Raw genomic sequence first — 20,463 nt, 5'->3', positions numbered from 1 at the left:
TGTTGGTTGAAGGATTCAAAGTTTCAGTTATGCAAGAGGAATGAGTTCTGGGGATCTAATGTACAACATGAGGATGACTGTAAACAATACTGTCTTGATTAATAATACCAATTTAAGAACTTGGTAATTTCAGACTTTTTTTTTAAGAGGCTAAAGGTTACATAAGCATCAAGCTGACCCAGAAAAAGCTGGGCAGAACTGAACTGCATTTCTTGAAAATGAGTTTCTTGCTTTAAAAGGAAAAACCAAAGCATGACTGGGAATGGACCTCACCTTTCTTGCCCTGGACCTACTTGGTTCCTAAATAATCATAGTTGGTTTCAAGTATTTTGTGGCCACTAACTAGTTAGCTGGGAGACAAATCTAGGAGATAAGAAAGCATTTGTTTAGATTTTGTTTGGCAACTTAGGATAAATTGGTTATTGTATTGATAGGAAGAAGCCAAAGTGAGTTGAAGGCCTCTGTCCTTATCTTCTCGGAATTTCCTGACAATTGAAGGTCATAATTAATACTAGCAGAGTAAATAGTATTGGATGCCACCAGCATCCCAGGGAGGGAGAGCCTTCATGCCACTGCCATTGAGAACAAGGCAGAAGACAGTCATTGTTACTTTGTACAGTAAAGACAAAAAAAAAAAAAAACATGGCGTAAACAACAGTCTTCTAGATGTGAGATGGAGGTGCCAAGGAAAAACCAAGCCTAGGATGGAAAGAAAAACTGGAAGATAAGAGCCCTGTTGTATGAACTGAGTTCCTATGGAAGGATAAGCAGCATGGGTTTAGATGGAAGAATGAGATCAGAAGAAAAACTAAGAAATGCCAAAACTCAGGTGAGAAAGCTAGAATGTACAATAACCAAAGTCCTAGGAAGCCGTTATAATCTATGCTTATAAGCATAAGCAAGAGGGCAGCCCTACAGAGTCAGGGTGAGGAATGGATCCTATGATTTTCATTTATGATCAACATGCTACTTGGAAGCTCAGGATTGTGCCATCAGGTGACATTATGAGATCAGTAACTTCTAACTTGAACATTGTGAGCTGAGGTAAGTATTAAAAGCCAAACAAAACAAAACTCTCTAAACAAGATCCAAAAAATATGACATTAGAAAACTATCTTAGGTAATGGAAATTTGGGTCTGGAGGGCCTGCCATTTCTGAGAACTATTTCTTTTTGATTGCTGGGAGTTTTATCATTTTTTTAATACTCTGAAGTAAAACAGGACTACAAAATCACAATAAAAGAAACTTTCTTTGTCAAATATTTATTGATGCCTACTATGTGCCTGGTCTGGCAGTAGCCTCTGTTCAAAGGATCTAGTGGTGACTAGGAAAGGGAATGCCCTAGCTTAAGTGGAACTTACATTCTAACTTGAGGAGACAAACAATATTCAGGCAAATAGATAAAAAAATATGAGTTATAAAAAATATGAGTTATAAGCAAGTGTCATGAAGACAATTAAAACAGAATGATGTGATAGAGAGTGACTGCATAGCTACTTGGTATTGAAAATTTAAGTCCTCTTTTATGGTGACATTTAAGGTGAGATCTGAATAATAGTAAGGAACAAGCTATGCAAAGACCCAGGTGAGAGCCATTCCAGAGTGAAGATCTAATGTGAAAGTAAGTTGTCATGTGGAAAGGACAAAAATATGGTCAGTAGTTATAGATTAGTGGGAAAGTAGGTTAGCAGAAGGAAATGGAGTCAGAAAATAAGCCTGGGAAGACTAAGAAGGACCTTATTTCCAGTTGCAATGAGAGAGATATGTTTGGTTTAAATTTTAAAACATAATTTTCACTTCTTTATGGTTAATAGATTGTCAAGAGTCAAAGTGGATACAGGAAGGTGAGCAGGAGCAAAGAGTAACAATTGTTAAGAGACATAAGGAACAGGACCTGGGTAAAGGTTATAGTAGTGGAGAAAGAAAGATGGAAAGGATATTTTTAGAGGTGAAGTCAATAGGATTTGGTGATAAAATGTGTACAGGTTGCTTGAGCAAAAGAAAGAAATCATGGACAACATAGATTTTTATGGTTAAGCACTTGAGATGGGGAAATGGAAAGAAGAGGAAAAGCAAAGATTTCTGTTTGTTTCTATTTGGTCTACATCAAGGTTTGGATACTTTTTGGACTTCCATGTTGTGACATACTGTCAAGGACACCTTTGGATGGATGGATCCAAATTTCCGGGAGGTAATCAAAGTTGGAAATATAGATTTGGAAATCCCTTATAAGACCAAATTAAAGCAGAATGTTTAATTAGAAAGGGAAAAAAAGCCCCACAGCCAGAGAAAGGAAAAGAGTAACTAATGAAAATCTCAAGCTGAAAAGAACTGGGGTCACTGTCAATCATAAGATACATATTTTCTAGAAATGACACTATTGTGAAAGGTAATCAAGCCACTGTGAGTTGAGTATGTGTTCACAGATAGGTGACATGCATAATAGAAGAAACTATCCTTCTACTAAATCCTCAATACTATGTTTAGTTACAATCATTGTAGAGAAACTGACAATCAGTGTGATTAAAGGTAAAAAAAAAAAACAGGCTGTTTCAGAAACAGGTTATATGAATTGAAGATAGCTTAGGGAAAAGAAGAATAGAGCTGAATTAATTACCATTGTCTTTTAATTTTTTTAGTAAGAAAGCTTTAGTTAAACAAGTAAAAATAAATCTATTTGTTGACTACTGAAAAGTGGCAATATCTGTGAAAAAATCAGTTGTTGAATGCATAAAAAAATCAATTAAAAATACAGATAAAGGAGAAAATATTTTCATTCTCATGACTGTTCTAAAGACAACAGTCAAATATTTTTACACAAGAATTTAAGCTCTCAAGTATTTTGTCTTGTTCACTTTTACAACCCAGACCTTAAACTAATGCTAGATAAATAATATATGGTCAATCAATGTGTGAGGAATGAATGCGTAAACTCATACAATCTGACTTGAGTTGCATATCTGATCATTTTCCAGAACTTAGAAATGTTAGACAAAGAGGTCTCTTGAGGTCATTTCCAGCTATATGATTCTAAAAATCATGTACAATTCTGGATCAGACCTATTCAGCATAGCTCTGGACAGCAGAACAGGTACCAATGGGCATTAGCTACAAGTAGATTCACTATTGCTCAGTATAAAAACAGTCATTTAACAGCTAAAGCCTTTGTACAAAATGGGAGCTCTCTTTCTTGGGTATATGGGAGTTGTTGAGCCTTATGGTATTGTGATGAAGTAGGGTGAACCTCTGGGGTGTCATAGAGGTATCTGCTACACGAGGTGTGAAACCAAACTACATATTCTCTAAGACCCTTCCTTATTCCAGTGTCAATGACTTTATGATATTGAGATGGGATCCACTAAAAGGAACAAAATCTTCCAAGAACAACCAAGTCCTGCCCAGAACTCTCTAGCACAGAAATAGTTATAATAGTCATTGAGAATCAGTGTTCCCCCCTTTGGTGACATGCATTGCTCCATATTATTTGATTGCAAATGCATAAGGTGGTAGCATTTTAGCCACCTAGAAGTTCTTCACAATAGTACATGCACTTCCATTTTTCAGAGGCAAGTATTGGTTGGGACTATTGCTTGCATATGCATGTGCCTCTAGACAAGACACAAGTGCTCGCAACCATCTACAGAAAAACAAAGGAACACAAAAAGCTATGTAATGTTTCATTTTCTGTTTCCAAGAACATTCTAGTGAAAGGAGTCACTGACAGCTTGTCAGGGCTAAGGAAACAGTAGGACCCCTGTCTACCTGCCGATTAGTAGCTCTGTCTATTGTGAGTTTTCATTAGAGCACCACATTTCATAAGGTTCCATTATTCATTTCACTCTAATGTATCCATGGTCTAAAGATAATACCGGATGAAGGGCTTACCTGAAACAGCACTTAGGTTCTAATCTCTATGCATCCAAATGTACATGGTCACAAATAGATGGGTTCATTTGTATGCTGTTTTGTCTTCATGCATATCTAGCTACCTATCATTTCAATTTATGGGAAACAGCATGCCTTATTAGTCTAGCTAACGCTTCCTCAGCTTTTCAATTATGACTCCTCTTTTCTCTGAAAGGCAACGTAGCTATTATTTAAATTTGAGAACCACTATACCCTTGTGTAAGAGTGGGTAGGCTGGTGTGGGTTTTTTAATGCAAATATTTATACATCTTTGTACAAAATAATGTCAGTTTGAGGCCTACACAGAAGATAGCAATGAACTGAAAACTTTTCTTGCACTTAAAATGAGCTGTTTATCTCAAAGGTTTTGACTTAATCAGAAGCTACTGGTGATAAAGAACTGCTTGAGTTTCACAAACTTGCAATTCATATGCAGTAGACAAAAATCAGTCAAGAATTTCATAAGGAAACATTGATGATAATGGTATGATTAAGGCCTTCAAAAACACGCACTTAGCCTTTGAAAGAGAAGTGCAAAGGAGAATTCTTGAATGGGTTTTTTCTTGTTGTGTTCTAATACATGTCTTCAAGAGCTGGTATTTAACCGTTGAAGAGATTATTTCAAATAATGACATTCTGGTAGGCAAGTAAGCAGAAGTCATGAGTAGTGTCCAAGTTCATGGAAACATTTGTAGCATTTATGAAAAATGGCAGTGCCGACATCCTTTACATGGAGAAAATGCTATCTCCAAAGCATATGTGAAAAATCATGTTTAATACTTTGTAAGCTGGAGTAGTCAAACACAGGAGGGAGGTGGTATTCTCATTATTATAAGAGGAAGATGAATGAGAATGCAGCTATATTTTTTGAGCTTTGCAAACATTTTCTATCAACAAAGAGGTATTTCATGGAGCAAGAGAGAACTCAAACTTTGTACTAGTGCCTTTGAGAAGCACAATTTTATCCTATTTACACAACCATGAGAGAATATTAAATAATTTTCCCAACTTGGATGGGTTCCCTCCAGAAATTCTCAAATGCTCCTTTGGGAAGTGATCAGTTCTTGGGTGAGAAACTACTGCAGAACAGACTGAATGGTCTGATGGAAGGGTGGGAAGATTAACCCAAACTCAAACTCTCTCATCCCTTCACTCTATGCCAGATATTCTCTCTTCTCCTATCCCCCACAGGAAACACTACAACCAAATTCCTCTTCTTATAACAAGGAAATTTTTGTGCAAAAGGCTCTAGAAATCAACCACTAAGTAAGTACTAGGCTCCTATCACAATGAAGGAGAAAGAGCAGGAGGGTGATGGTCAAGTGTGAGATGGTGTTGCCACCCCCTTCTCTCAAGACTTAAGGGGGAGAAATCTGCTCAGCTGTCTCTGTCTGCAGGGCATTTATCATTTTTCTTATCAAGGCATCCATTGAAGTTCTTAGGACATCATGATAGGGACTAAAAACTATTGCCTTTCTTGGTTAAAACACAAATAAACAACTGAACTTGATTTAAGAGTCAAGTAATCCTCTCTGAGAGTTTAAGTGCTATTCAGTCCTCAATAGAGAAGCTCTTCCCTACACAAGGAGGCATGTCTTTGAGGTAGAAGGAATTACCTACAGGCTCAACTAGGCATTTCAGTTCTTTGGAGTCCTACCCACTCTATCTTACTCCCATTTTTTATTCCAGGCAAATATATTTCCTGAACACTCCCTCCTTTTCCTGAATCCCAGGCTTTGGTCACAGTTTTTCTTCCCTAGGTTTGCCTTATCAGTCCTTTGACTCATGGCATTCTTTTTTCAAGAATGTATAAAATAATGTCAGTTTGAGGCCTACACAGAAGATAGCAATGAACTGAAAACTTTTCTTGCACTTAAAATGAGCTCTCATGTCAGCAGCTGCATGAACACCCCCTTTCACACTAAGCAGGACTCCATCCTGTGCTAAGATCCTAGCAATATACATGGCCAGCATGCTTTAGCAGGCATTTATTGGATTTCTGTGATGTGTGGACTGTCTAAGCTCCTTATCTTGACTCTGATCTCCCAGAGGGCTGGGACCATGTGGCCTCTGTGTACTCATTAAAGTATCTGGAAAATTCAATTAAAACAGAAGAGCATCCATGTCTCCATGTCATCCATGTCTCTCCGACAGAGACCCAACTTAGTGCTGCCAGGTACTAGCTGTGTAGCCTTGAGCAAAGAATTTAATATGTCTGCATTTCAATGCCATTATAAATATGTGATAAAAAGAATAACCACATACATATGGTGGTTAAAGAACTAACTTAGATAATTCATGTAAAGGGCTTAGAATGATACCCGGCATATAATAATTCCTCAGAAACTCCTGACTATCATTAGTATTAAGTAATTCCACTCTTCTGATTCTACCCAAAAAGTATATAATCAGTAGTAAAAGGATGATAAAGAATTACAATGGGAACTTGTATATGCTCATTCTTGAGTTGGTAGAGCACTTTTCCTTACAAATGGCTCCATGCATCTTTTCCAAATTTAATATCATAATCTCTCTGTAGGAAGATAGAGCAGTAGGTAAAACCACTGCACTTTATGTTAGCTTGAGCTCTAAGAAATTTATGATATTTGACCACTTTTGACTAACAAAAATGGCAAGATTATGCGGTTTTACTTAATAAATGGCCAAATGGAGAGAAACCTTAAATTATTGCCAAGGTTACTGAAGCTTGAATTTGGCACCTGGAAATCCTACATCTTTTCCTGATTATACTCTGATGCTTCCCAGTAAAACTCTGACTTTAAAAGGGTTAGTCAGGGCAGCCCGGGTGGCTCAGCGGTTTAGCACTGCCTTCTGCCCGGGGTGTGATCCTGGAGACCCGGGATCGAGTCCCACATTGGGCTCCCTGCATGGAGCCTGCTTCTGTCTCTGCCTGTGTCTCTGCCGCGCTCTCTCTCTCTGTGTCTCTCATTAATAAATAAATAAATCTTTAAAAAATAATAAACATAAAATAAAAGGGTTAATCTCCCAAAATGAAGGATCTGGGAGCTAAGCTAGAGTCCATTCTCCAGCTCTGGCTCATCCCAACAACTGTACTCTAGATAGCATATCCTCTACTACCAAATATTCACTCTCAAGTATTCACTTTACTGTATCTGAAGCATGAAATTCTTCTCCTTTGGCATATAAACACACATAATACTTATTCATCCCCAAAAGCAAAAACAAACAACAGAATCATCATCATCATCAAAATATCTCACAGATCCTTCTCCTCATTGGAGGGTTTTGCATATACACACTCAACCTCATTCCATAATCTACTTTATTGAGAGTTATCCACTGCCTCCACTTTACTCCATTGCTTTTCATTCATTCATTCATTCATTCATTCATAAATCTACTGCAACCTACCTTTCTTTTTTTAATTTAAATTCAATTTGCCAACATATAGCATAACACCCGGTGCTCATCCCATCAAGTGCCCTCCTCAGTGCCCATCACCTAGTTACCCCATCCCCCCAACCCATCTCCCCTTCCTGCAATCTACCTCTCAATCCCACTTCTCTTTTGAATCAACTCTGACACAGATCACCAATGACACCCTTTACTCCTCTATATATTGCTTAATCCTAGATTGTTTTTCATGGCATAACTAATTTGGTCTGATTACCCCTTTCTTCAGCATCCATGCAAGCATTTCTCCTGTGTTTTTATTGTTTAGTCTACTTCTCGGTCTGTTCCATCATTTATTTTCTGCTCTATGTGTTGGTATTCAACAGGGCTCTGTAGGAATTCCTGGTTTCTCCTTGTTGTACCCACTCTTCTGAGGCATTGAGCCCACTTCCATGACTTTACTTGCCATCAGTGTCAGCCCAGACTCTGTCCTGACCTTCAGATGAATATATCAGACAAATCATCATCTCTGCTTTAATACTCACAGACATCTAAAATTCAACTTATCTAGAACTGAACTTTTTATCTGCTATATGAACCTAATATTCTTCTTGCAGCAGTTTCCATTTCCCGTATTTTAGATTCTTAATCTTGGATGCTTGGACTCATGGGACCTTTCTGGTCTTTTCGACTTATCTGAGCACCCATTCCTACCACCCCACTCTAATCATCACACTTCCCTATCTAAATGATCTGGCCTACCACTGCTACCTAAGTTAGATGATGAGATGTATATTAAATGGACGGATGGATGAATAAATGGAAGAGGAAATGGGTAAATGGGTACAAAATCATGCAGAAAAATGTGTCCCAACACTTTCCACTGAAAAATTGCTCATTAATAGGGTAGGGAGCTGTCCTTACCACAAATGCCTGACTGGCAGAGGTGTGTGTTTCATGGCCACGAGGGCGCCACCCCAGTCTAGGAACCAGACATTGTACTCTTCATCAAAGATCTGGAACAACAACAACAACAACAATCATAGCAACACCTTACAATTGCACAGTGCTTGATAGTTTACAAAGTCTTTCACAAACATTGTTTCATCCAGGTTCTGAGCCTTCCAACAATCCTATCAGGTAATTTGGCAAGTACTATCAACCCCACTTAGTAGATGAGGAATGGACTTTGCAGAGAACCAGTAACTCTCCCCAGGCCACTCAAATGGCATTTCTAGGGCTCCTTTCACTAGTTCTATGAACCTACAAGAAATTGAAACAACAAAATGCTCAGCTAGATAACCCAAAGGAAAATAGGACTTCACAAATGCTTCCTCATTTTTGCATGCAAGTAAGTTACTACTCATCTCTTTCTTCTTTCTCATCTATGTAGATTTTTTTGTTAATCAATAAATGGTGTCTGCCTTACAGTGTTGTTCATAAACTATAAATGTAAAGACAATTTCTCTAGACATTATGGTATACATGATGACTGAGTTCTTACACTGAGCCACCACCGCCTAGGTTTCCATACAAGCTGGATGACGGCCTAAGTTTGGCCCTTACAGATCTTTACTCTGTATATGCACTGATTCATCCCTTTGAACATTATTTATTCACCCATCCACTCATTCATTTACACATTCAGTGATCCATCCATCCATCACCCCATAGGATTTCCTAAATACCTACTCTGATGCCAGGCTCTGAGAACTTCAGATATAATCCCACATGTATCAATGCTTCTATTTTATAAATTATATCTCCAACCTGAAACAGGAAAAAAAATTCCCCAGAAGAAAACCAACCTCCTACTTTAGATCTCTTAGAGGAAAGTGGAATTGGACAATTTCTCTAGCTCTTAATCACTACTGGTGGTTCCTACAGCCTAGATGGAGAGGTTGGGATGGTAGATTAAGTGAAACATAGTAGAAAAGGAGGTATAAACATATTTAAAAGGGAGGGAATAAGAGAAATAGGGTCTTCTATACATATGCACCAGGAAACACCATAAAGAAAAAGTAAATGAATTCTCAGGCCTAACCTCTCAATTGGTTTCCTTTCTCGTATTTGCCTTTTAAGGAATAAAAATGTCCACAGTAATGGTAGTCTTATGCAAAAAGGATCTCAGGGCGATTCATTTATATATTAGATATAAACATGGACTCTGAGCCTACAATGCCAGCGTTTTCTCTCCAGAGCTCAAAGGGGGCTCTGTAATAAGCCACTTAATGGAGATGCTGGATTGAAGTCTGAGGATGAGGGGTACAACGAGATTCTCAGCATGAGGAAGAGGGAGACACCATTACCTTTACACTTTCCTCTCTACCACTCTGGCCACTGCTAACGATTGCCCTGTCCATCGCTAGAGTGGAAACTGGAATCCTTAACTATTTGTAAAAAGAAAAACCAAAGTAGTGGAAGGAAGGAATACTGCAGGGGCCACTCAGCCAGGTTAGCTATTTCTTGAGTTGGAGGGACAATAGTTTGTTGTTGGGAGCTTCTATACTAGAAGAGTTGATGTTCCAGTTTCCATCCTCAATTGATACTTAAAAGAGATTATCTTCTATTCTGAAGATAAGTTCTTAATTATGTGTCTGTTCTTCATCTACCTGATTACACCTTGTGGGTAGGAATCTTAACTTATTCTTTGTTGTATGACTTATTCTTATTCTTAACTTATTCTATGTTGTATGTTGTATTCTTATAGTACTTAAGATAGCTGGTTGTGCTGGTAGATCCTTGGTAAATTTTTCTTTTGATAATCATAGTGGTGACAGTGGTGGCAATGGGGGTGGTGATGATGATGCTGGTGATGGTGATGACAGTCTTCACTAAGGGATCCAAAGCTGGAACTTGTCCAACTAGGTTGCGAATATGGCTGCACCTACATCAAGACATTCAATGTCCCTCTGTCGTCTTCCTCAGGTGAAAAACTTCTCACATTTAAGACTTAGTAAAATGTCAACTCTGGTAAAGTCTTTCCCAGTTTCTCCAAGTAGAATCAATTTATCTCTTTTCCCTGCAAACTAAAAATGCTGCTAAAATACAGCATTGGATTTGGATTGGTGGATCAGTTATTTAAGCGTCTGACTCTTGATTTCATCTCAGGTCATGATCTCAGGATGGTGAGATCATGCCCCACAAAAAATTCTCTTACAATTGTTAAGATACTTTCCCTCTCCCTCTGCCCCTCCCCTCTGCCTGTGGGTGCTCACTCTCTTTTAAAAAAAATCACTCTAAACTACAGTAAGTTATTTATGAAGCTTTTTCTCTACTTAATTTTGAACTCATTGAGAAAAGAGACTCCAAAATATTCAACTGTCTCTACAGGTTTGTATTTGACACCTAGCTGACATTGTATAAATCTGTGTTGTTCAATACAGTAGCCACATGAGACTATTTAAATTTAAATTAATTAAAATAAAATAAAAAAGTCAGCTCCTCTGTCACACTAGCCACATCTCAACTGTTAAGTAGTCACATGGGATGGTATAGACACAGAACATTTTCATCACTGCACAAAGTTCTATTGGACAGTGTGCTACCAATATTTGTAAAATTGAATTAATTTTTCACACAGTCATGTATCTATTAAACTGCTTCACACTTACTGAAGGCTGGGCCTACATAATATTTAATCCACCAAATTGACAGCTTTGTGTTTTTAGTATTCTGACCCCTTATCTTATAGATAAAGAAACAGATCCAGCAAGGCAAAGGAACCTATCTTCCCAGGTCCTATGTCACATTAATGATAGGAATCATTTCATTGGTTGTATCCCCAGAAAGCAGCCCATGACTCAGCATCTAGTGGCTGTTCCTTACTTACTGCTGGATGAAAGAATAGAAAAAAAAAAAAAAAGAGAGAGAGAAAACTCCAGTTCTTCCTATTCCTTCTCCAATGCTTCCATTTTATTCCATTTTACTCTATTGCCTATCTATCAGCAAAAATGGACCAAACTGAATAGCTGCTTCAATGTTGGTTTTTTTTTTTTTTTTTTTTTTGCAACCATAGGACTCTATAGGAAAATCTACTGGAATCTATAGGGAAATGAGATGTTGGCAGAACTTGCCCTAAATGCCTCTTCCCTGTCCCCGATTCTCCCAGTTACCTGTCTCCATGTGTTGCCCCCATCAGAAGAGATGAACACACCAATATCAGTATATGAGAGCTCCGGGCCAATATTGCCTGAAACATAAGCACATCATTTATAATTGGTTGCAGATTTGAGAGTGGGGCGGGGGAGGTAGCAGAGAGTAAAGTTTTTCCAAGTTATGTTAAAAGTTGATGTAGAGCGCCTGGCTGGCTCAGTCAGGAAAGCATGCAATTCTTGATCTTGGGTTCATGAGTTCAAGCCTCATGTTGGGTATAGAGATGACTAAAACAATAATAATAATAATAATAATAATCAATTGTTAAAAATTCCTTTAAAAAATAAATACAGGGCAGCCCAGGTGGCTCAGAAGTTTAGCGCCGCCTTCGGCCTGGGGCATGATCCTGGAAACCCGGGATCAAGTCCCACATCGGGCTCCCTGCATGGAGCCTGCTTCTCCCTCTGCCTGTGTCTCTGCCCCTCTCTCTCTCCTCTCTGTGTTTCTCATGAATAAATAAAATCTTAAAAATAAATAAATAGATAGATAGATAGATAGATAGATACAAATAAAGTTGATGTGTGTAGTGCTTTCTTGGTGTTATATAAAAAACCCACCACAATGAAAAAAACAATATGGGAACTATAGTAAATAACATGACAGGAATGCATCTTTAAAAGGTAAGACTCAAAGACCCAATATTAATGAGCTTGGCTTCCTTGAACTATTCATGCTGTAACCAATAGTCTCTTAAAATTGATCTTGATAGGTGGTCCCTGAAGGTGGCAAAGAGTGGAACAACAGACATGCGTGGAGAAGGTGGGCCTAAGGACACTTTACTCCTCACGTATAATTGTAGCCTAAGGAAAACTGGAATGCATGTCTGTGTGTCTATGTATCTCTATGTATACATGTGAGTGTGTACCCAACTTAAAAATGTAAACTGTGTAACCAAGTTTACAGGGTGCCCAGAATAAAATGACTACACTCAGCAGATCATGACTATCAAGTATGGCAGGAGAAGGCATCTGGTTTGTTCCAATCTTATTGACTCCACTGCTTTACACTTTTATTCCTTCTTTCTCATTCTTTTTCTTCCCCTTGCACATCATCACCTTGCGATTATGTTTATTAGAAAAGGCAGTGATCAAGATTTTCTAGTCTACCTACGTTGCCCAAGGTTCCCCACTATGCACGCCTCCACCTCAGAGCCCAGAACAGTGCCCCAAATGTAGCAGTTTATTGCTCAATAAATAATTGTGGAATGGATGAATGAGTCAACAAATGATTAAATCATGTTTCCGATGCTGATGTGCATTTGGGGAGGTATCAAGAACCAGGAAAGTACCCTAAAGATGTAAGAATTTATCATTTCGGCTGATATTTTTTTTCTTTAAAAATAGCAGGAAGGGAATGTTAGCTCCCACACATCTGTAGCCTAAGTAAGAGCACAATAAAAATGCAATAATGAAAATGTTAATTGAGCTCCTGACATTTAATGCTTCAAAATGAGAAATTAAAGCCAGGCTACAGCTTGTCAAGCTCCCATCAGCACCAGGGCGCACACAGCTAGCCAACTTGTTTTGACACTCAGGCTTCCAAAAATAACCCCAGGGCTCACAGCTCAGGCAGTAGGTGTGAGAGGAGCAGGGAGAGGCACGGTGAGCAGCTCTGTGGAGATTTGTCTGGAATCTGGAATTCAACTCACCAGATACAGTTTTTGGAAGACAAAGATGAAGAAAGAAAAGAGGGATGGGGCAGAGAGGTCATAAGCAGCAGGAGCAGAGGGGAGGGAGCCCAGGTCACAGACACTCAGAGGCAGGTGACATGATGTGGGAAAGGGCCCTGGAGAGACAGGCTCCACGCAGGCCACTGAAGACATCCTTGGCTGACTTCATAATAATTTTCCTGATAGTGAACAACCTCCCAGGGAGAACTAGCAAATAGGGTAAGGAGAAGCTGGGAACGAGGAGACATTTGCCAGCAATCTGGGTCTGGTTTTTCATCAGGATCTCTTCAGCTGTGTTATATCCCTCCCAACATCCCAGGGACATTTGTATGGCAAGAGGCCACACAAAGTTATAAGAGTTACAAAGGGGAGAATAAAAAGCAGTAGTAAATTCTGATACACAGTTGATCCTTGAACAACATGAATTTGAACTGTGTGAGTCCACCTGTGATTTTTTTTTCAGTAAATACAGCACAGAGCTATAAATGTATTTTCTCTTCCTCATGATTTTCTTCATAACATTTTCTTTCCTCTAGCCTATTTTATTGTAAGAATACAGTATACAGTGCATATAATGTGCAAAATATGTGTTAATAGACTATGTTATTGGTAAGGCTTCTGGACAACAGTAGGCTGTTAGTAGTTAAGTTTCAGAAACTCAAATGTTTTATATGGATTTTCAACTACTTAGGGATTGGCACCCTTAACCCCCATGCTGTTCAAGGGTCAAGTGTCTGTGGACAAAAAAAAAAAAAAAAAAAAAACTTTCAAAAATAAATCTTTAACTTGTCTATGTTTGTCAATTTATAAAGACTTAACATTCAACTAGTTTAGGGCACAAGATGATCTCAGGTAATATCTACAACTAATCCTATCTCACTATGGTCCGAGCACTTTGCTGGATCTTGACATCCTCTACTATCTCTAATTTTTACAAACTCCCACAAGGTTGGAAAAAGAGAAACCTGTTTTATAAATGGAGGAAACAAAGCCCAGTGGTTGGAGAACTAAGCAAAATTCATAAGGCCAGTGTCAGAGCGCAGCTCTGAAAGCAGGACACCAGGGCTCCTGAGTACATTCATTCAGTCAGCATTTGCATAGTGTATGCATATGATTTATGGATTCTGTTGAAGGAGATGCACAAGTCACAGTCTCTGATATAAGAAGATCAGGGTTAAATTTCTGTAATATCAATGATGGTAAGAGCTGGCGAGTACTGAGCACTCAATATGTCCCAGGTACTGCCCAAGCACTTTAAATCCAATTCTTCATTTAATCCTTCAATTCTGTTATGTCAGTACTGGTAACCCCACTTTGCCAATGAAAATATTGAAGTTCAGAGTGGTTAAGTCACACAAGACAATGTCTGGCTATATAGTTGGCATATTAAGTAATATTAACTTTTATTATTGATTACTGTTTTCTTTTCTTTCTTTTCTTTTCCTTTTTTTTTTATTACTGTTTTCCATGTTGCTTCTACTCCACTTCAGGGTGTCCTCTAGGCCTTGAGGAGAAGCAGAGAGTGTTGCAGTCTCTGAATTGGGAGGTCCAAACCACAAAGATTAGGGAGTATGGGGATCACTCCTCAAGCCAGGACAGCAACAAAGCCTGCCCCCATCTCTCACTAACCTGGGCTAAAGCCTGTCCTGAAGCCAGTGGTGCTCAATATGGGGATTCAATCCCTACGAGGTTGAGAGAAATGACTGGAATGCTAGAGGATGACACTCGCTCCAGATCTGATCAGCGTGGTCAGTCCCTGACATTTTTCAAAGTTCATGCAGCTGGGGGGCATGGAGAAGGAAGTCCTGTCCAGGAGAGCTGTGACTCCAGGAGCCAGAGCTTCGGCTTGCTGCGACAAGACAGAATGGACCATCTCAGGAAGTCACTGTGCACTTATCTGCTTTCATTAGAAAAAAAGCCTACCCACCAGAGCCCTAACTTCTGAGATTAGAAGCCCGCCTTGCTTTATGCCATCAATGTATTCCTGAGAAGGTGCATGTAAATCGAATGCATGCTAATCAGAGCACATTCCCCAGAGGCTTTCATTTTCATTTCAGAGCTGTTTTATCCTCATTTTTGATTGATGTTCAGTGGACAGTGGCTCCAACAATGCAACCTTAGGTCTTTCTGCCCTTTCCCACCAGGCTCTCAGCCAGGTGGTTAATCATGTGTAAACAAACCTTTACATGCACCAGAGGCCTCCTGATTAAAAACAGCTCTGGGGTGAAAGCCTTTGCAAAGAATCCTCTGTGTAAAGAGAAAGCTACCCCAACTTATATTTGGTGAGCTGGCAAGTTCATATATCAAGGTGTCTTAAAGTAAGAATTCCCTATGACAAACAAGCTTTCTGATCAGTCAGTTTACTTTGAGAGGAACTCTGGCCTCTTGCTAAGCACAGGAATAGCTCTGTGACTACGTGGGACATGCAGTAACCTTGAAGTTACAAGTGTCTGGAGCTCTTTTCCTGGGTCATGAGATTGGCCCTGGGGTTCCATGACCCTGCCTATTTTCTGGGGAGAGTGTCCCTTGCTTTTACCCAATGCTCAAATGAGTCCAAAGAGGTGATAAATACATTCCAGAAACCATCAGGGAGGAAGAAGCACAAGGAATGTCTTCCTTACCTGTAGCCACCACAAGTCCCGGGGCTGTCTCCTTGCTGGAGATTCTTCCTGAAGAATACGGATTTTCAGAGATCTGCAAGTGCAGGTGTAAGGAGCAGAAGGGCTAAAATGGAGAAGAAAACATCTTCATTCCAGCAAACTTCTGACACACATACCGGCCCCACCAGAGATGAGGCTTCCAAAAGCAACCGCTCACTCAGATTGGGCAGGAGACATTTCTGTCTGAGGCAGCCGGTATGCTCACATCAGAAGCTGACCCCATCACAACTGTAGGCCTCCCCTCCCTTACTCATTCCTGCCTCATCCATCAGGGTCCTGTTCACGGTCAGCCTTATGAAGCCTCCCTGACCATTCCTTCCCACAGAATGATCCTGACCTTCCCCTGTATCTGATCTTGACCATCACATCCAGTTTTTCAGAGTTGTAGGCAGCCTCTGGGAGGGATGCAGAGCAGAAGCTAAGTGAGGCAGTCTCCAGGCCCTCTACCCTCTTCTTCAACCAGATTGTGTCTGTTTCTCCTTTATTATTTGATTCCTGTTTATAATGTTTCTTGAATTTTACCTAAAATTTACCCTTATTTAGGTGTTCTTAAAAAGGATGATTGATTTATAAAGATATATCCTATATAATAAATAAGAACAAGAGAATGGTGAAATTGGGGAAAGAAGAAAATTAGGTTAAGAAAATAAGAGAAAATAAGACAAAGCCATGAGTAAGGCCTAAGGAAAAAGAAAATCCGTGCTATGACCAGTTGCTAGAGGTAGGCACACACTTGTCTCTGATTTTCCTGGCACCCCCAGCAGAAAACAGGGGGTTATATTGAAATCTACAAAAAAGGAAAATCCCTGTCTGCCCCATATCCCCGTTTTTAACCTAGTGTCCAGAGTGTGGTAAGTTGGTAATAAACCTTTTTAACAATGGCAAAAGCCAACCTTGGAAGACTTTCTCACGTAGATCCTCTAAGAATGCACAGAGGGTCATGAATTTCACTGTTAATGATCTGCCTTCCCTCTCCACCTAGAACTTGCCACACTTAAGGGCAGAGAAAACCTCTTATATATCATGTCCTCCAGAGTGCCTAACCCAACATTCCATACACCTGGCACCCTGGGAATGCTGGCAGATTAACTGCTATCCCATGTGGACACACCAGCCTGACCTCTCCTGGGCTTGCAAGGCAACTTCTGCTTACTTTGACATCTATCAAGCACTTACCAAAATGCATCATAGTATCAGTTAGCAGGTGTGTTTCTACTCCTGAGCTCTTCCTGAGACCCTGGAATGTAGGCACTGTCTCCTAAACATTTATTTATCTTACTGAGAGTTGGAGCACATAATATATTCTCAGTAAAAGCCTGTGAACTTCAACTGAACTTTCCATCCAAATGGTGTGGCAGTCTGAGTCCATAGATCACCACCCTGGGAGTTGCAGGAAAGCCCTGCCCAGAACCAGCCATGTTCCTAACACCTTAATGGAAGAAAGCCCCTGATGCAACATCCCCAGGCAACCAGCTTGCCTAGTGGACTTCATGTGAGACTGGGTGACTGACCAGCAGGCAGTGTACCGGACTTCCACGCAGATCCACATCTGGAGCTTGAAGTAGGCGCCAATCTCTGCCTTTGTTATAAGTGATATATGTCTTCACCTGGTCATCCACCTTCTTATTGGCCAAGAATATCCCTCTGATACCTGCTACCTAGGAAAAAGGGGAAGAGATGGAGAACCATGTTGGGCCAAATGCTGATAACCTGGGAGAAGCCCCAGCGTTTTCCACAGGGCATTGGGGGTACCAAAGAAGGGAAGAGGAGGAACGTGGTGAGAAATGCCATATACCATGTGGCCTTTGAGAGAAGTTTAAGATTATCTCTGTGCCCTCTACCGCCTGCTCCTGACTCAGATGTCCCACTGTCCTTTTACCCATCTGCTTTTTCCCACTTTATATGTTTCTGCATTTTGTTCATAGTATCTTATCCTTAATTAACTCTTAACATTCTCTCTGAGTTGGCAGTGGTTGATAACGACTAAAGAAGTTGCCCCTTCGGGGAACACATACTTTTGCTCAGGAGGAGGTTGGAGCCAGATTTTGAAAGCATAAAGGTATTATCCTTAATGCTAGAAGTTTAGGCATCCTGATTAGTAGTGAGGCAGATATTTTTAGGCAGATGACCCAGTTTGGTGACCTGGCATCCATCTTTGGCTGTGCCATTGGCTTTCTATGTGATCTCGCACAACTTCCATGTCATCTTTGGGTCTCAGCCAATCGTCACTTTGAAATAGACAGAATCAATCCTGCCCTTCCTCTTTTTCCTCAGTTGGCTAACAATAAACACATGAAATAATGCAGAGCATTCTTGCCAGAGTTCCCGATCTATTGGAATTTGCATCCCCTTGATATTTAGAAGGGAGAAGAGCATGACCACAAAACAAGAAGCTAAAGAATGAAAATAAATTTTTAATTCAGAAAAGTTCTAGAGTAACTACAGATTCAACTCAAACTTTTATTTCTTCTATGTTTACATTTTGGGAAATAAGAACAGATATTCTGAATGACAACACTCTACATCAAAGAAAGAGTCCCTAACTTCCTGTAATAACCCCAGCATGTTCCAAAGCCAAAAGGCAAGTCAAATCACTTAAAAATATATAAACATGAGGTTGACTGACAGGTTTTCTGGAAATAGATATCTCAGAATTTTAAGTGTATTTATTCCCCGTTCTTTGAGGATCATGGTTAGCGGAGATAATACCAGTGGGAAAGAATATCACAGAAGTGAACTCTTTTATTTTTTAATGACAACATTTGGTTGGTGAAATAAGAAGTTTGTTTTAATTTTTGCTCTTTAAAAAAAAAAATAATAACCTGATTGCCCTTGTAAAAGAATGCCAAACCAGATAAAAACAAACAACAAAAATGGACAAAGAATGTCAAGAGGAGAACAGAATTTATCTGGAAAGAACACCACCAGGGGAATTTGACAAATGGCCAAAAAAGGAATTGATTAGATTTCTAACTTGAACAGAGGGTGGGTAGGGACAGAAGCCAAGGTAGGGGGAGTTCTGTGCACGGTGTCAGAGTTCTGTCCTTCCCCGGGCAAAGCCTCCCTGCCCTAACTGCTTAAAATCAGTGCCATTTCAGGAAGACTGGCATCTTCTATGCTCATCTAGGGGCTCTGAGGCTCTCTCATCACCTCAGTCTTTAAAACCAACTGCAGGGGCGCCTAGGTGGCTCAGTGGTTGAACTTCTGCCTTCTGCTCAGGGTGTGATGCTGGGTGCTGGAATTGAGTCTTAAAAAATAAAAATAAAAAAATAAAATCTACTGCAAAACTGTTTTTCTTAAACCTGACTACCAATTATTTCTCAGAGACAGTGGAATCTGTGTTCCTTTAGAACCAACTGTCTGATGGATGCCTTCTGGTATTTTCTTTAGCCACAGAGCTAGTACCTTTTCTGTTGGACAACCAGATAATGATTCTAGAGAACTCTCCCCCCTGAGTCAGCTGGCCCCCTCCAATGCATACCAAGGGCCTTGGTGTCTACCTCCAGGAGAAAAATATACAAGTCTGACTTAGACTTCTAAGCCCGCTCCTGTGGGGCTCCTGTCACCCTCATCTACTGCCTCCTAGCTGGATGCATTACAGCATGAATTTACTAGCCATTCAGATGCTTTGCTTCTTGTGTCCTCCTGGATGAGTATCTTGGGCAAATGTAATGGTCACTACCATATTTTCCCATTGAGCACTACACCACCATATTTTTGAGAACAAAATATGGAAAATGGGGTCTGAAAAGACACAGGACTGAAGATTTCCCAGAAAGCTATCTGCAGCTCTAAAAGCCTTTCTCTTGCAGTTGCACATGAGTCAGGGCAATCTCCCTCCAGACCCAAAGAACCAGAACACTTCCAATTTGTATTTGGATTGCTCAAAACTCTTACATTATTACTGAATTGCTTCTTGGCTCCATATCGTGTATGAATAGACTATAAATTTGGAGGGTACTTTGCTTTTGTGTGCCGTAGGCCAACAACTTTTAAACTTTTTATCGCAACCCAAGTATGAGATGTATTTATGTTGCAGCATAGTACTCATATCCATATATGCATGCATGTGTACACATGTAGGCACACTATATGTCTCTGATGCAAAAGTATCATGAAACACTACTTAGCCCACTGTATACAATATAAAGGAATAAAAGAATGAGACACTCATTTTAACTCTTCCATCCAAGGAGTTACCTGACATCTGATAAACTCTAACCATCTCCCATTGTTGTTTGAAATCAGAAGCATGGCTTGTAGCTGTTGGCCCAGAGTTCAAAGAGAAGGGCACAAGCTTGGGATGGTGGCCACAGAAGAGGGTCATACAAGTATAGGTCTGAATGGCCCACTTTCCTTCTGGGAATCAATTTGAGGTATGAAGAGAACCTGACAGCAACCTCTTGGCAGAGCACTGAATCCAGGTGGCACGGTCATCTGTTGCTCATCTCTCTGGGCCCTTAGGACAAGGAAACCAGGGCTCTGCTGAGAAAAGCAATTACTGTGGTCTGCCTTGAGCTGTCCCTAGAGTGGGACCTGTGGTGAGGGGCCGACAAAGGTGAGTTTGGGAAAGATGTCCCTGTGGAGGCTATAAGCAGCTGTCCATCTGGCCAACGATGGGTCACTTAAGTTCATGATAAAGGGTGGGAAGCAGGCACAAGGAAAGGGAAAGGAATAGAACATCAAAAAGACGGGCA

The 20,463-nt window shown here is 40.0% G+C and overlaps 1 protein-coding gene across 2 annotated transcripts in view; it reads right to left on the bottom strand.

The window, feature by feature from the left end:
- The window catches only part of SORCS3 (sortilin related VPS10 domain containing receptor 3), a 581,582-nt gene that overhangs the window by 71,845 nt on the left and 489,274 nt on the right, over positions 1 to 20,463 (bottom strand). For both annotated transcript variants that reach the window (XM_025467140.3, XM_025467142.3), the window contains exons 10-13: positions 17,278 to 17,424; positions 15,728 to 15,830; positions 11,398 to 11,474; positions 8,207 to 8,298 (exon numbers count right to left, since the gene is read on the bottom strand). In XM_025467140.3, coding sequence (XP_025322925.3) covers positions 8,207 to 8,298; positions 11,398 to 11,474; positions 15,728 to 15,830; positions 17,278 to 17,424 — 419 coding nt within the window. The remainder of the gene's footprint in view (positions 1 to 8,206; positions 8,299 to 11,397; positions 11,475 to 15,727; positions 15,831 to 17,277; positions 17,425 to 20,463) is intronic.

Source organism: Canis lupus, chromosome 28 (assembly GCF_003254725.2).
Source record: "Canis lupus dingo isolate Sandy chromosome 28, ASM325472v2, whole genome shotgun sequence".
NCBI classification, from domain to species: domain Eukaryota; kingdom Metazoa; phylum Chordata; class Mammalia; order Carnivora; family Canidae; genus Canis; species Canis lupus.
This window is presented reverse-complemented; position numbering and strand designations above follow the sequence as displayed.